At 38.1% G+C, this 15,162-nt stretch overlaps 1 protein-coding gene across 1 annotated transcript; it reads left to right on the top strand.

Moving 5' to 3' along the window:
- Positions 1–13,633: 13,633 nt before the first annotated feature.
- Positions 13,634–14,008, top strand: LOC132800784 (putative receptor like protein 25). Its single transcript, XM_060815063.1, has one exon. The coding sequence runs from the start codon at positions 13,634–13,636 to the stop codon at positions 14,006–14,008; it is 375 nt and encodes a 124-aa protein (XP_060671046.1).
- The last annotated feature ends 1,154 nt before the right edge of the window (positions 14,009–15,162 follow it).

The following is a 15,162-nucleotide window of genomic DNA, read 5'->3' as shown; positions in this document are numbered from 1 at the left end:
ATATTTTTCTAGAGTTTAAAAAATGGAAGAAAATCTTTTCCAAAGAAAAATTAAAAATTTTCATATTAAAAATTTTCAATATGATTGGGGAGGAGAATACTGACCTCTTGCACCTATTTTATCTGAGTTTGGAATAATTTTTCAGCACCCATAACCACACACACACAATCAAATGGCAAAGTTTAACATCAATAGCGACATATTACAGAAACAACTTTATCATTGCTTGCCCATAATTCTATGCCACTTTCATATTGATGGGATGCTTGTTACATTGCAAACTTTTTTTTATAAATAGATTGCTAAGCAAGATTCTAAATAATAGATCTCCTATACAAAAATTATTCAAAAAGGATTTTGATTTTTCCATACTAAAATATTCTGGTGCGAGTGTTTACCTTTTTTAAGGCCATATCAATCAAAAAAATTCTCCTGAGAGATGTATTTTTCTAAGTTATAGTTCTTTACATAAGCTTTATAAACGCAAAAGCTTTAACCCTGGAAAAATATTTGTTAGCACTAAGGTAATTTTTAATGAATCATGTTTTCCATGTGGTAGATCACAAACTGGACCCTCAACACGAGACAATTCGAATCATATATCTAATCCTCCAATAAATTCTCTTTCTATGCTATCACTGTTTGATCATGATACAGGGACCTCCAATCACACGCCATCTAATGGGTTCCCCAGTGGTGCAAAGTGGAACGAACGCAACTAGTGCCTTACTCCCTCAGCAGTCATCAAAACAGTCAGACGCTCCTGCATGCGTCGAAGAAATCAGGGGACTTCAAAATCAACACCCACCGGTCTCACATCAGCTCACTTGTTTAGACTCTTTCACAAACAGTTCAAGAAATGTGAGAAAGCCTTTTGGGTCTTTTACATAGAAATTAATGTGCAAATGAATGACTATCCAAAATGGAATGTAAAGTCTCTAACATGTGATGTTGAACATGGCCACATATAAGAAATGAATTATTAACTTTGCTGGGATCATTGTTTGATTTCATCTAAGTTCGATAGATCATTCAGTGTTAAAGTCCTAGAATTTTCCCAGTGATGATTTAACTAAATCGGTAAGCATCAACCTTTTAATTAATTAGTTGGAAGTCTGATAAGTATATCTTGGAAATCAGAAAATAAATGGGGACACACAATCAACAATTTTTGTAGAGAATATGCCTCCTCGATCTATATAAGAAGCTCTTTATTCAGTTGAAACTCCATACTTATCTAAGAGAAGGTGATAGAGAAGACCCAAAAAAAAAAAAAAGAAAAAAAAAAAAAGAAAAGCATCATGGGGTTATCTTTGTGTTCAGTTTTGTTTTTGTGTCTAAATTTGAAACTTTTGATGTTGGAGATAGTGATTGCTAACTATTTTTGTGTTCAGTCATCTTGTCACAATGATGAAAGATCTGCCTTGTTGCAGTTCAAGGAAAGCTTTGTCACTATCCACAAATCTGCTTCTCTATGTGATCCCAAGCTTCTACGGTAGGTACCTCATGGAGTAAATTCAAGCAATTGCTGCTCATGGGATGGAGTCCAATGTGATGGTAAGACCGGTCATGTGATTCGTCTCAATCTTAGCAGTAGCTGTTTGTTTGGCTCTAACAACTCCAACAATGCCCCTTTTCAATCTTGTTCATCTTCAAAGCTTGAACCTTGCTGATAATAACTTCAGTTACTCTGAAATTCCTGTTTCTATTGGTCAACATTTTGGTCTCACTTATCTCAACCTTTCTGGCTCCGCTTTTCCTAGTCAAATTCTAAAATAAATTTCACACCTGCTTAAGCTGTAACACCTCGACCTGTCTTTCAATTATAATGAAAATGCCCAGAAAAGGCTTTTGAAGCTTAAAAGTCCCAAAGTGAGTACCCTGCTGTAGAATTTTGACCAGTTTAGAAGTACTTAATCTCAGTCAAGTAGATATATCATCTATGGTACCTGGTTTTCTTGCAAATTTTACTTCTTTGGCATTTGTAATTCTTTATGATTGTGGATTGCAGGGTGAATTTCCTGCAGCCATTTTTCAATTGCAGAATCTAAGAGTTCTATATGTAAGTTCCAATGCAATGGCAATCTCAAGAGTTATTTTCTTGAATTTCAACAAAAAAGTCCTCTAAAAGATTTGAGACTTAGTGGAAGTAGTTTTTCTAGAAGATTTCCTTATTCAATCCAAATGCTTGAATCATCGGATGCATTAGTCGTTTATGACTGCAATTTTTCAGGGCCTATTCCATCTTCACTAGGCAAGCTTACCAATCTTACTTATATAGACCTTGGGGAGAACAGCTTCAGTGGTGACCTTCCATCTTCTCTTCAAAATCTTACCAAACTCACTTTTTTAAACATTTCTTAAAATCAAATAAATGGCCCACTTCTAGCTTGGCTAGGAAATGTTACAAAACTAAATATGCTTGATGTAACACCCCATCCCAAATCGCACCGGAATCCGTGCACGTTAACCGAGGTTGACCGTTGCCCGAACGGGTCAAAAGTTGACTTTTTGTTCCAGTTGGAATTCTAGGTTGACTGAGGTACCATTACGAAGTATACGTTGGGACGAGTTTGTAGACTAGTAGCACGTTGAAAACGGAGCTACGGTTTGAAAGTTATGAGAAAAACAAGTTGAGGTCCAAATTGTCCAAGGGGTGCCGGAGTTGACTTTTTATTTATGGGGAAATGAGCTTTGACTCATGCATGGTTGTGAAGTGCTCGTCGATACGAGTTCACAGACTAGCGGCACGCTTAAAACGGACATCCGGTTAAAAAGTTATGGACTCGTGAAGTTTGCCGGATACCGTAATATTTTAATGTTTTTGAGTCGATGAACAGTGAAATGCCACGTGTCGTCACCTGATTGGTCCACGTTGATGAAAAGTGTCACCACTATGGCTTTTATTTGACAAAAATCTCGGGGAAGAGAGAGAAAGAGAGAGAGAGTCCGACCGGCCGCCAAAGTTTTTCAAATTTTCCAGCCGATTTACCTTACACGCGTCGGCCAGGCGGACGCCCCTCCCCATTTCCGGCAAAACCCCAAAATTTCACAGCCATTGGCCGCCGGACGCGCCTGGATCGAGGCGGCGAATATCGGCGGCGATTTTTCCCTCCACCGCCGGCCACCGCTGATTGATCCCTTTCCGGCCATTTTCCGGCCACACGCGCCAGCCACCCCTCACCACCTCCTCAAGTCCGGCCTACCCACCAAATTTCACGGCCACCAGACCTCCGACGCACCGGGATCGGAGCTTTTTCCGGCGAGGGGCCGAAATTCTTCAAACCCCGATTTCTCCGCCGTCCGGCCTCCGTTTGCCTCACCGTCGGTCCCGTTGGATTCCTCTCCCCTCGATCTACAAATCTGCAAAAAATCTCAGCCAACGGCCACCGCACGCGCAGCCGCCGGCGACGGTTGCCGGTGACGGCGGCGGCTCGCCGGAAATTATTGTTCCGGCGAGTACCCAATTACACCGCCAATCCCTCCCGACTGTGTTCGACCTCCTGAACCCGAATCCGGCATCCGTTTCCTCCAATTCGCGATGGTTTGGGAGAATTACGAAGTCGAAACCCGAAAGCTTTCCGGCGAGATTCCGACCACCTCGGGTCCGATCACTAGAAAATAAGACCGGATCCGTCATCCTCATCACTCGAGCTTCGATTCGGTATATCACTCGTAACTTTTAGATATCGTTTGGTGTTCGCTCCCTGGGTACCCATTTGGGAATTACCCGAATAAAATATTAATATATTTGGTTGGTATACTGTGGATGTTTTAGGTGCGCGTACGAGTAGTGGAGTTGATCCTGCGGAGGATCTTAGCTGATTTACGCGCTTAAGGTGAGTGACCCACCTTCAAAAATATTTTGGGCAATTAATTATGTTTAATTGGTATTTGAATCATGCTCATGTGGTATGATGTAATTATTATTTTATTGTGGTTTAATTTATTATTTATGCATGAGCAAAGTATATTTCGGTAATAATCGTACGAGGTTTTAAGTATTATTTCCGGGCATAATTGGGTTAATTATTTTATGAAAATATTCGTTTAAATTGCATAAATTATGCCCGCGGTATTTTAATTGTTGCACCTCGTGTTACGAGAAAATTATGGTTTATTTGTTATTGATGTTTTCGTACCGGATTGTGAAAAGGAAATATGAGGGATGGTATTTTGTGAAAATTTGGTATATTTCCCACGGTAATTTTGGAAAACGGTACAGTTGGTTTAATAATTATTTTAGACGCATTCACACAGTATTGGTGTTCTGGTATATGTATATGTGGTTCAGCGCGCAAGTATTATTATTTCACCCGTGAGTTGCCATTGGACCGTGGGCAGGCAAGTCTTGTATAGTGCACATAGCCGCCCCCCTCCTTGGCTGGGATGATGGTTTCAGCAGCGGTACTATCGGAACGCCGAAGTGCCATTTGCAAGTTTCTCTCTTTAATCCCCCCGCCAGTCGGTGCTCAGGAAGCTGGGTATCGGAGGGCATCACTGGTATATGGTGTGGTGCGTCAAGTGTAGTTTTCAAATAAAGTTTCAAACCCCAAAGGTGTTCAAAAAATTTTTTATTATAATTTAGTACATTTTAATTATATTGGGGTATTTATTTATTTATTTACTGTTTCTCAAATGGTTTGATTTCTTGGTTTTCGGGAAGTACGAATATTGGGTTTTGTGAAAAGGTTTTAAAAAGGGAACATTTCCAACGGAGTGATTAGTGAGAGTTTTGAGGGAAAATTTATCATTTCCAACTATTATTATTATTTATTTATTAATTGTTGGTATTAATTCAATTCTCTATTTGTTACTATTATTATTAAAAGTGTTCAGTAGTTAGGGTCACTCATTGAGATGATTAGTATCTCACGTTTTTAAGTTCCGTTCCCTTAGGTGCAAGAGGTGGTAGACGTTCTTCCGGAGCGAACCAATTTTCCGCTGCTATCGTGTTTCGAGAAGTACCTTTGTACTCATTCATTTTAGTGTATTATTTCTTTCATCTTTGTTGTATTTCTGTTGACTAGCACTTCATAAAGCTTTGTATACTATTTGGACACTTATGTTTTTATTTATGCACTGGGTTGCTGTTATTGTTGTGAAGTGCTGTAATTTGTGGAACAACTTGTAGTTTTGCGGGAGGAATAAGGGGGTGATTATAGAAGTGTGTTTTCAGTGCAGGTAATTTTTGGTAAGTCCTACCCTTAGGGGAGGTGCTGCCAGATTTTCGGTTGGAAGGTTCGGTGGTATTTCCCTGGGATCAGGGCTTGTCTAGGGTTCCGGGGAGGAATTCTGGACGGGTCCTAACACTTGATCTTTCATATAACCAACTTCATGGTCTATTTTCACATTCATTATCTAACCTCATGAATCTTGAGACCCTTTATCTACATTACAACAATTTGGCTGGAACTTTGAAATTTGACATGTTTTTTAGCATGAAATGCCTCAAATACCTAGATCTTGCTGAAAATAATCTATCGTTACACATTGGAGAGGGAACAAAAAATGCAACAAGTTCAAAATTCAAGCATTTGGGATTGCGTTCATGCAACTTAATTGAAGTCCCAGATTTTATTAGGCATCAAAAAGAACTTGGGTGGTTGTCACTTTCTGAAAACAAGATCAGTGGTGAAATACCTAAATTGTTAGTGTAATGTCCCTTTTGTTACTGTCATAAGTTGCTTTATGATGATTAGTTACTGTACTTTCAGTTTTTAGTAAAAAAAAAAACTGTTGTATTAGGTAGCCAAAGTATGGCTTGTCTTTTGGCAATATGATTACTGCAATAGTAGGTGAAAATTAGGTGGTTTACTGTTTCTAAAAACTTGTGTTTATATGTTTTGTCCAAAAATGAACGAGGGGGTTCACCACACCAGTTGAAGCTTCTTTCTCTTTCGTTTTTTCTGTGTTTTTTGTTCTAAAAATCTTGCAAATGGTATCAGAGCGCTAATGATCTTAGTGAGGCTGTGAGTGAAATAGCAAAAAATATAGAAACCTTCCTTCTACCTTTCCTTCCTTTTTTAAATGGCTTCAACTCATTTTTCTGCTCTATCACCTCCTATATTTTCTAGAAAAAATTATGTCATGTGGTCTATAAAAATGAAAGCTTACCTTCAAGCTTTTGACTTGTGGGAAGTAGTAGAGACCGAAAAAAATCCTCCTCCCTTGACACCAAATCCCACTATCACTCAAATAAATCAACGTAGTGAGGAGGTTGCTAAAGTTTAAGACTTTATCTGCCTTACATACTGGTGTTTCAGAAGTGATGTTCACCAGAATTATGGCTTGTACTACAGCTAAAGAAGTCTGGGACAAGCTGAAAGAAGAGTTCCAGGGAAGTGTAAGAACAAGACAAATGCAGGTATTGAACTTAAGGAGGGAGTTCGAAACTTTAAGAATAAAGGATTCTGAGTTGGTAAAAGACTTCATTGACAGACTCATGAAGGTAGTAAACCAAATCAGAATTCTTGGAGAGGAGCTGAGTGACAGACGAGTGGTGGAGAAAGTGCTGGTCAACTTACCAGAAAAGTTCGAAGCAAAGATTTCATCCTTGGAGGAGTCAAAAGACCTAAATCAGATTTCTTTGTCAGAGCTTCTTAATGCTTTACAAGCAACACAAAAGGGTACAAAGTATATCATTTGAAGACTAACATGCTAATTGTTAGTAGGAATGTTAAAGTTGATGAAGCTACTGTTTGGAATTGGGAAAAGAGTGAAGTTCAAGCCTCAGAAAAGAATTTTATCCAAGAACATGATGAGATTCAGGAGGAGACCGATTCAAATGATGAAGATGCTATTGGAATCCGAGGTACAAGATCCTTGACTGATATATATGAGAAAAGCATCCGAGATACAAGACCTCTCACTGATGCATCCGAGAGAAGCATCCAAGGTACAAGACCCTTCACTGATGCATCCGAGAGAAGCATCCGAAGTACAAGACCCTTCAGTGATGCATCCGAGAGAAGTGTCCGAGATACAAGACACCTATCTGATATCCAAGATACAAGACCCCTCTTGTCCGATGTCCGAGATACAAGACCCTTATCCGATGTCTGAGCTATAAGACCCCTATTCGATGTTCGAGATACAAGACCCATATCCGATGTCTGAGATACAAGATTCATGTCCGATGTCCAAGGTACAAGACCCCTGTTTAATGTCCGAGATACAAGACCTCTGTCTAACGTCAGAGATACAAGCTGTCCGATGTCCGAGCTATAAGACCCCTGTCCGATGTCCAAGATACAAAACCCATGTCCGATGTCCAAGGTACAAGACCCCTGTCCGATGTCTAACATACAAAACTCATGTTCGATGTCCGAGATACAGGACTCCTGTATGATGTCTGAGATACAAGACTCATGTCCGATGTCCGAGATGCAAGACTCCTATCCGATGTCCGAGATACAAGATTCCTGTCTGATGTTCAAGCTACAAAACCCATGTCCGATGTTCAAGGTACAAAACCCTTGATTGATGTACATGAAAGATGCAACCTAGCATTCGGTGATCCAATCACTTTCTATGACTCAAATCAGTTCGAGACATGGAAAGAGGCCATGAAAACTGAAATTAATATGATAAACAAAAACAAAACTTGGGAATTGGTGAACAACCCCCAAGGAAAAAAGGCCATTGGAGTGAAATGGGTCTTTAGGACCAAGCTCAATGCAAATGGTACAATAAGTAAGCATAAAACAAGATTGGTAGTTAAAGGTTATGTGCAGAAACTTGGTATTAATTATGGAGATACGTTTGCACCAGTTGCAGATATGAGACAATCAGATTTCTACTAGCACTTACTGCTCAAAAAGGCTAGAACTTTTACCATTTAGATATGAAATCTGTATTTCTAAATGGTTACCTGCAGGAAGAAGCATATGTTTAACAACCTGAAGGATTTGTTGTTTAAGGAAGGAAGACTAAGTTTATAAACTACATAAGGCTCTTTATGGTTTAAACAAGCTCCTAAAGCTTGGTATAGCAGAATTGACTCACACCTTGTTAGAAAGGGATTTAAAAGGAGTGAAAATGAGCCTACTTTGTACGTGAAGTCAGGTTCAAATGATGAAAAATTGATTATTTCTCTATATGTTGATGACTTGTTTGTTACAGGAGGAGATTCACAAAGTGTGTTGGAGTTTAAATTTGAAATATCAGATTTAGGAGTGATGAACTACTTTCTTGGCATGGAGATATATCGATTTAGTCATGGCATTTTCTTATCCCAAAAGAAGTATGCTGTGGAACCACTCAAAAAGTTTGACATGGAGAAGTGTAATCCAGATGACACTCAAATGGTTTACAATAAAAAATTGGAACTCGAAGATGGTGCTGCCAAGATTGAAGTTTCAACCTATAGAAGCCTTATTGTAAGTTTGCTGTATTTATGTGCTTCTAGACTTGACATTATGTTTTCTGTGAGTTTTCTTTCTAGATTTATGCATGCTCCATCACATATGCATTATTCTACAGCTAAAAGAGTGTTAAGGTACATTAGAGGCACCATAGACTATGGTGTTTGGTTTTTGAAGCAAGATGGGCTATGTTGATAGTGATTGAGCTGGCAGCATGGAGGATTCAAAAAGTACTTTAGGGTACTTATTTTCTCTTGGTTTAGGTCCTTTTTCATGAAGCTCACAAAAATAAGGTTCAGTTGCTCAATCCACAGCTGAAGCTGAATATATTGCTGCTGCAGCTGCTTCAAATCAAGCTTTATGGCTAAGGAAGTTGCTTGTTGATTTAAATGAGAGGTAAGAAGAAGCTACCATTATATATTGTGACAACAAGTCTACAATTTCCATTGCTGAAAATCCATGTCAACATAGAAGAACAAAGCATATTCCAGTCAAATATCATGCTGTGATAGAAGCTAAAAGAAATTGTGAAGTGAAGCTGGTTCATTGCAGTTCTGAGTTCTAGCTTGCGGATATTTTGACAGAAGCTTTGCCAAGAAATAAGTTTAAAACATTAAGAAATGATCTTAGTGTTCCCAGCAAAAGTGCCAAGGAGGAATGTTAGTGTAATGTCACTTTTGTTGCTGTCATAGGTTGCTTTATGATGATTAGTTACTGTACTTTCAGTTTTTGGTAAAAACACTGTTGTATTAGATAGCCAAAGTATGGCTTGTCTTTTGGCAATATGATTACTGCAGTAGTAGGTGAAAATTAGGTGGTTTACTGTTTCTGAAAACTTGTGTTTATATGTTTTGTCCAAAAATGAACGAAGGGTTCACCACACCAGTTGAAGCTTCTTTCTCTTTCATTTTTGCTGTGTTTTTTGTTCTAAAGATCCTACATAAATGGATATGGAATACAAGCCTAGACAGTATGGTTGCCTTTGGCATAGCCAACAACTTTGTGAAAGGCTTTTATCCTGTAGTTCTTCCTTGGATTAACTTATGTATATTTCATTTTCATCTGACAAGTTGCAAGGAGTACTACCAATTCCTCCACCATCCATCTTGAATTATGATGTATCAAACAACCTATTTAATGGAGAAGTCTCACACACGTTCTACAATTTGAGCTCTCCCTACTCTCTTGATTTATCTGCTAATGCCTTGGATGGCATGATTCCTCAGTGTCTAGGAAACTTAAGCAATGCTTTGTATGTGTTGAATTTAAGAAACAACTTCTTCCATGGAAATATTCCTGAAATATGCAGCAACAATGCAAGTAACTTGAGAATAATTGATACTGGCTATAATAACCTGCAGGGATAGCTGCCAAGATCAATTTCCAACTGTAAGATGCTAGAAGGTATTGTTGTCTCTAATAATCAACTGAATGATGTGTTTCTATCTTGGTTAGGATCCCTTCCAACATTGAAGCTTCTCATACTGTAGCACAATGATTTCTATGGTTTAGTTGAAAAACCCAAAAACTATTTGGAGTTTCCAAAGTTGCAAGTAATTGATATATCTTTCAATACTTTCACATGTGAGTTGCCATCTCATTACATTTTCTATTGGCATGATATGAAGGCTATCAACCACAATCATTTTACATATTTGAGTGTGATTTTGAACTTTTCTGGTTCAACGATTGATTGATTCTGTAACACCCTGTCCTAAAGTATATCGGAAATTTTTCAAAATTGACCAAGGTTGACGGGGTTTGATCGTTGTTGACCGAGAAGGGGTCAAATGTTGACTTTTTGCTCCTGATGAAATTTCATGTTGACCGAGGTACCATTACGAAGTACACGTTGTCACGAGTTCATAGACTAGTAGCACGTTGAAAACGGAGCTACGGTTTGAAAGTTATGAGCAAAAAAAGTTGAGGTCCAAACTGTTCAAGGGGTGCCGAAGTTGACTTTTTATTCATCCAAAGTTGAGCTTTGACTCATGCATGGTTGTGAAGTACTCATCGATATTAGTCCGTAAACTAGCGGCACGTCCGATTTGGACGTGTGGTTTGAAAGTTATGGGCTTGTAAAATTTTTCAAATACAGTATTATTTTAATATTATTTTTAAATATGTGAACAGTGTGCCACGTGTGACTTAATAAAAGGTGTCATGTGTCACAACGGTGAGATGCCACATGTCAACTATGGTTAAATACCATATTATTTTATTATTATTTTATACAATAATATTATTTTATTATTATTTAATTATTTCTTTTATTTTCTTTTTTGTTTTCTTTTTCTTTCTTTTTCTTTTCTTTTTTTTCCTTTTTTTCCTTTCCCCCACATGGGAAAACACCCCCCCCAAGCTTTCTTCTTCTTCTTCTTCTTCTTCTTCCTCCTCCTTCTTCTTCCTTTCCTTTCCTTTTCTTCATCTCGGGTCCTCGCCGTTTCTCAGATTCCTGCCACACGCACCGGCCACCGATGAAGCCCCGTTCCCGGTGACCCCGACCTCCAAATTTCCCTGCGAGACGCCGCCGGACGAGCCCAGATCGGGCCGGTGAAGTCGACGGTGGCGGGTTGAGTTTTTCCGGCGATTCTTGCCGTTTTCGGCCAGCCCAGTCCTAATTGCCACCCCTTTTCCCTTATTTTGGGTCCTCTGAATTCAAATATGGTCTCCAATTGTTTAAATTCGAAGTGGTTCGGGAGTTATGAGGAGGTGAAGTTCGGCCAGTATTTCCCGGGCAAATTCCGACCACCACCGGCGGAATTGGGGTCAATGGAGGCCTGTAATGCAATTCTCGTTCCACAAACTTCAATTCGATATATTATTCGTCAATTTTGGTTAATATTTGTGTTAGTCTCCCTGGGTACCGGGTATTATTTACCCGAATAAAATATTAATTTATTTGAGTTGTGTAATATTTTTGTTCTAGGAGCACGTGTACGTCGTGGAATTGATCCCATTGGGGATCTTGGATTAATTGCGTGCTCGAGGTGAGTGACCCACTTTCAAACTTAATTTCGGGTGTTAAATTATATTTATTTTGTGATAATTAAATATTTGGATTTAATATTTATGTGTTAAATATTTAGCAAAATTATATTTGAAATTTTGATGGCACAAATTGAATAAATTGAAATGTATGATTTTTGATAAATTATGGAAATCTAGATTTTATGACAATTTGATATTTAAAGGAATTGTAAAAGTAATATTATTTGATTTATTGTGGAATTTATTTGTGAGTTTATTTTGATTAAAGAAAAAATGCATTTATATAAATTTATGCATTGTGGAAATTATTTTATGGTATTGAGGATTTGTGGAATTAAATTATATATGTTGATTTAATGGATTTTGAGGATTGGAGAAAAATATTGTTTTAAAGAATTATGTTTCAAAAATATTTATGCCATTGGAAAATTGTATATTCGAGTTAATGGAAATGAAAGTTGATGGATTTGAAAATTTTATAACTGTATCGATAGATTTTGTGTTATGAGAAAAATTATATATATTATCGAAATATTCATGTTGGTGATATTAAAGGAAAAATGTGAGATGTGAATTTGAAAAGTGGTATAATTCCCACGGTGAATTTTGGAAAAAATTACGTATTTTAATAATAAAGTTGGTTATTTGTTTTAGACACACTCATACAGTACTGGTGTTTTGTACTGTATATGTGGATGAGCGCGCGAGTTATAATGTCTCCCATGAGTTGCCATTGGACCGAGGGTAGGCAAGTTTGATATTAGTCATAAGCCGCCCCCCTCCATGGCCGGGATGACGGTTTAAGCAGCGGCACTGTCGGGACGCCGAAGCGACCGTATGCAAGTTTCTCTCTTTAACCTCCTGTTACACGGTGCTCGGGACGCTGGGTATCGTGGGACATCACTGGTATATAGTGTAGTGCGTCAAGTAATTATTTTTCTGATATAAATTTCAAATCCTAAAATTTTAAAGTAGTATTTAAATTAGAATGTATTTAATGTTGTTTTTATTATTTATTTCAATTGGAGATTTTAATACAAATTTTATGGAATTTTATTATATTTTTGATTACCTATTTATATTAGTGTTTTAACAATGCATTTCATCTTGATTTTACTATTTACATTGATTTGATGATTTTAAAGAGATCTTACTATGTTTTTACCATTTATTTTAAATTGAGGTTTTAATTTGGTTTAATTATTCCTTTATTTAATTGTTCAATTAATTCATTCATTCTAATTATTTTAATTATTTCTTGAATTGTTTTAATGTAAGTTTCATTAATATTTTTATATTATTTGTTAATGACATTATCGATCGTTTAGTAATTGTTACGAAATTATTTTTATTTATATTCCTATTTTATTTTCATTATAAATTTTGGATGCTTGATTTATTATATTTTATTTGATATTTAGTTAACTAATTGTTTCCTTGGTTTTCGGGGAATACAAATAACGGGTTTTACGAAAATGTTTTAAAAGGGAAACTTTTCCAACGGAGTGAATGGTGAGGGTTTTGAGAGAAAATATTATCTTCAATTAATTATTATTTATTTACTTATTTATTCTTAATTAATCAAGTGTACTATAATTATCGTGGCTTTATAATTGTACAGTAGATAGGGTCACTCACTGAGATGATTAGCATCTCATATTTTTAAATTCCGTTCCCCTAGGTACAAGGATTGGGAGACATTGATCGTCCGGGGTGAGTCCGACGTCTCAGTTCATTGCCGAAAGTTCAAGAAGCATTTCCTCCCTTTTTCCTCTTCATCTTGTATTGCTTCTGTATACTGTATTGGACGTTTAGTTATTAATTATGCACTGATTTACTGTTATTTATTTGGAGTACTGAAAATTTGTGGAATTAAATTGTAGTAATGTGGGAGGAATAAGGGGATGTATATAGAAGTGTGTTTTAAGTGCAGGAAATTTGTGGTAAGTCCAACCCTTAGGGGAGGTTCTGCCGGATTTTCCATTGGAAGGTCCGGTAGGGTTTCCCTGGGATCAGGGCTTGTCTAGGATTCCACCTGGAAAATTGTTATGCAATCACAATAACATCCAAATGTGTGAATTGATACTATGGCACCATCCAAGATATATTAGTATTTATGATATGTCAATCAATAGATTTGAAGGAGAGATTTCAAAACTGTTTGGCAACCTAAGGGGCCTTTACTCTTTAAACCTTTCAAATAACATGCTCATTGGTTGCATCCCGTCATCTTAGGGAATTTAACAATGCTGTAATCATTGGACCTTTCTCAAAACATGCTCTTTGGAGAGATTCCTCATCAGCTAAAGCAACTTGGATTTCTCAAACGCTTCAACGTATCTCATAACAATCTTAAAGGGCCAATACCTCAAGGGAACCAATTTAATACATTTGACAGCAGTTCTTTTAAGGGAAACCTAGGATTGTGTGGTGATCCATTGTTTAAGAAATGTGGCGGTTTAGAGTCATCATCACTGCCTCCTTCAGTTTTTGAAGAAAATGATGAATCAAAGTCTTTATTTGAATTTGATTGGAAGTTTGTATTGATGGGATTCATGAGTGGGTTAGTTGTTGGAGTAGTTCTTGGTGACATTGTGATCATAAGGAGGCATGGATGGCTTGTTAAGATGGGATGCAAAAGGAGAAGGTGAAGGAGATATCAAAGAAATTGAATATCTTACAAGGATATGGAACTATCTCTGCTATGGATCTTGTTAGTTTTTTTTTTTTTTTTCAAGTCCTATGTAATTATGCTGTTTTTGTAAACTTAGCCTAGCTTTTTTTTTTTCCCCTAGTTTTTTTCCCCTTCAACTTCGTTTCTATATTGCAGCTATCTTTGTTACTATACATATGCATAATGGGTTGCTATGCTTGTTTCTTTTTCTTTTGTCTGAAATATCATGTTATCTACTACTTGGGATTTGTTTCTTCACTTTCTTTGAATTGCTTGTACTAACGTGGCATTCTTGAGGGGGAAATAAAAATGGAAAAGAGTTGACTAAACCTGGTAGAGTAAAACTATAGCTTTAATTTATTATTTCAATATTTTGAAACATTCTTGTAGGAGTTGTGTAACATCCCACATCGGTTGGAGAGGGGCACGAAGCGGTCTTTATAAGGCTGTGGATACCTCTCCCTTCAAGACGCATTTCCAGCTTCCGCTGCGAAAGTAAAACCGTGAGGGGGGCTACGGCCTGGAATACCCCAAAGCGGACAATATCTTGATTGGGCCTGGGAGGCCCGGGCCAGTGGGACTGGCAGGTGTAGGGGTGGGACCCCTAACCATCAGGACTCGTTTTGTAAGCAAAACCTTGAGGCCAGGGGGGAGAGAGGGTGTGAACCCTGGGCCAAAGAGGACAATATCCTGATGCGGGTGGTCTGGGCTGTTACAGTGGTATCAGAGCCAGTACCCGGATCGGTGTGCCAGCGAGGACGCTGGGCCCCAAGGGGGGAGGATTGTAACATCCCACATCGGTTGGAGAGGGGCACGAAGCGGTCTTTATAAGGCTGTGGATACCTCTCCCTTCAAGACGCGTTTCCAGCTTCCGCTGCGAAAGTAAAACCGTGAGGGGGGCTACGGCCTGGAATACCCCAAAGCGGACAATATCTTGATTGGGCATGGGAGGCCCGGGCCAGTGGGACTGGCAGGTGTAGGGGTGGGACCCCTAACCATCAGGACGCGTTTTGTGAGGAAAACCTTGAGGCCAGGGGGGAGAGAGGGTGTGAACCCTGGGCCAAAGAGGACAATATCCTGATGCGGGTGGTCTAGGCTGTTACAAGTTGTATATAACACGTAAAAATACCA

The sequence above is a fragment of the Ziziphus jujuba genome, chromosome 2 (assembly GCF_031755915.1).
Source record: "Ziziphus jujuba cultivar Dongzao chromosome 2, ASM3175591v1".
In the NCBI taxonomy this organism is placed as follows: domain Eukaryota; kingdom Viridiplantae; phylum Streptophyta; class Magnoliopsida; order Rosales; family Rhamnaceae; genus Ziziphus; species Ziziphus jujuba.
The sequence above is the reverse complement of the archived record's forward strand: the minus strand, read 5'-3'. Positions and strand labels throughout refer to the sequence as shown.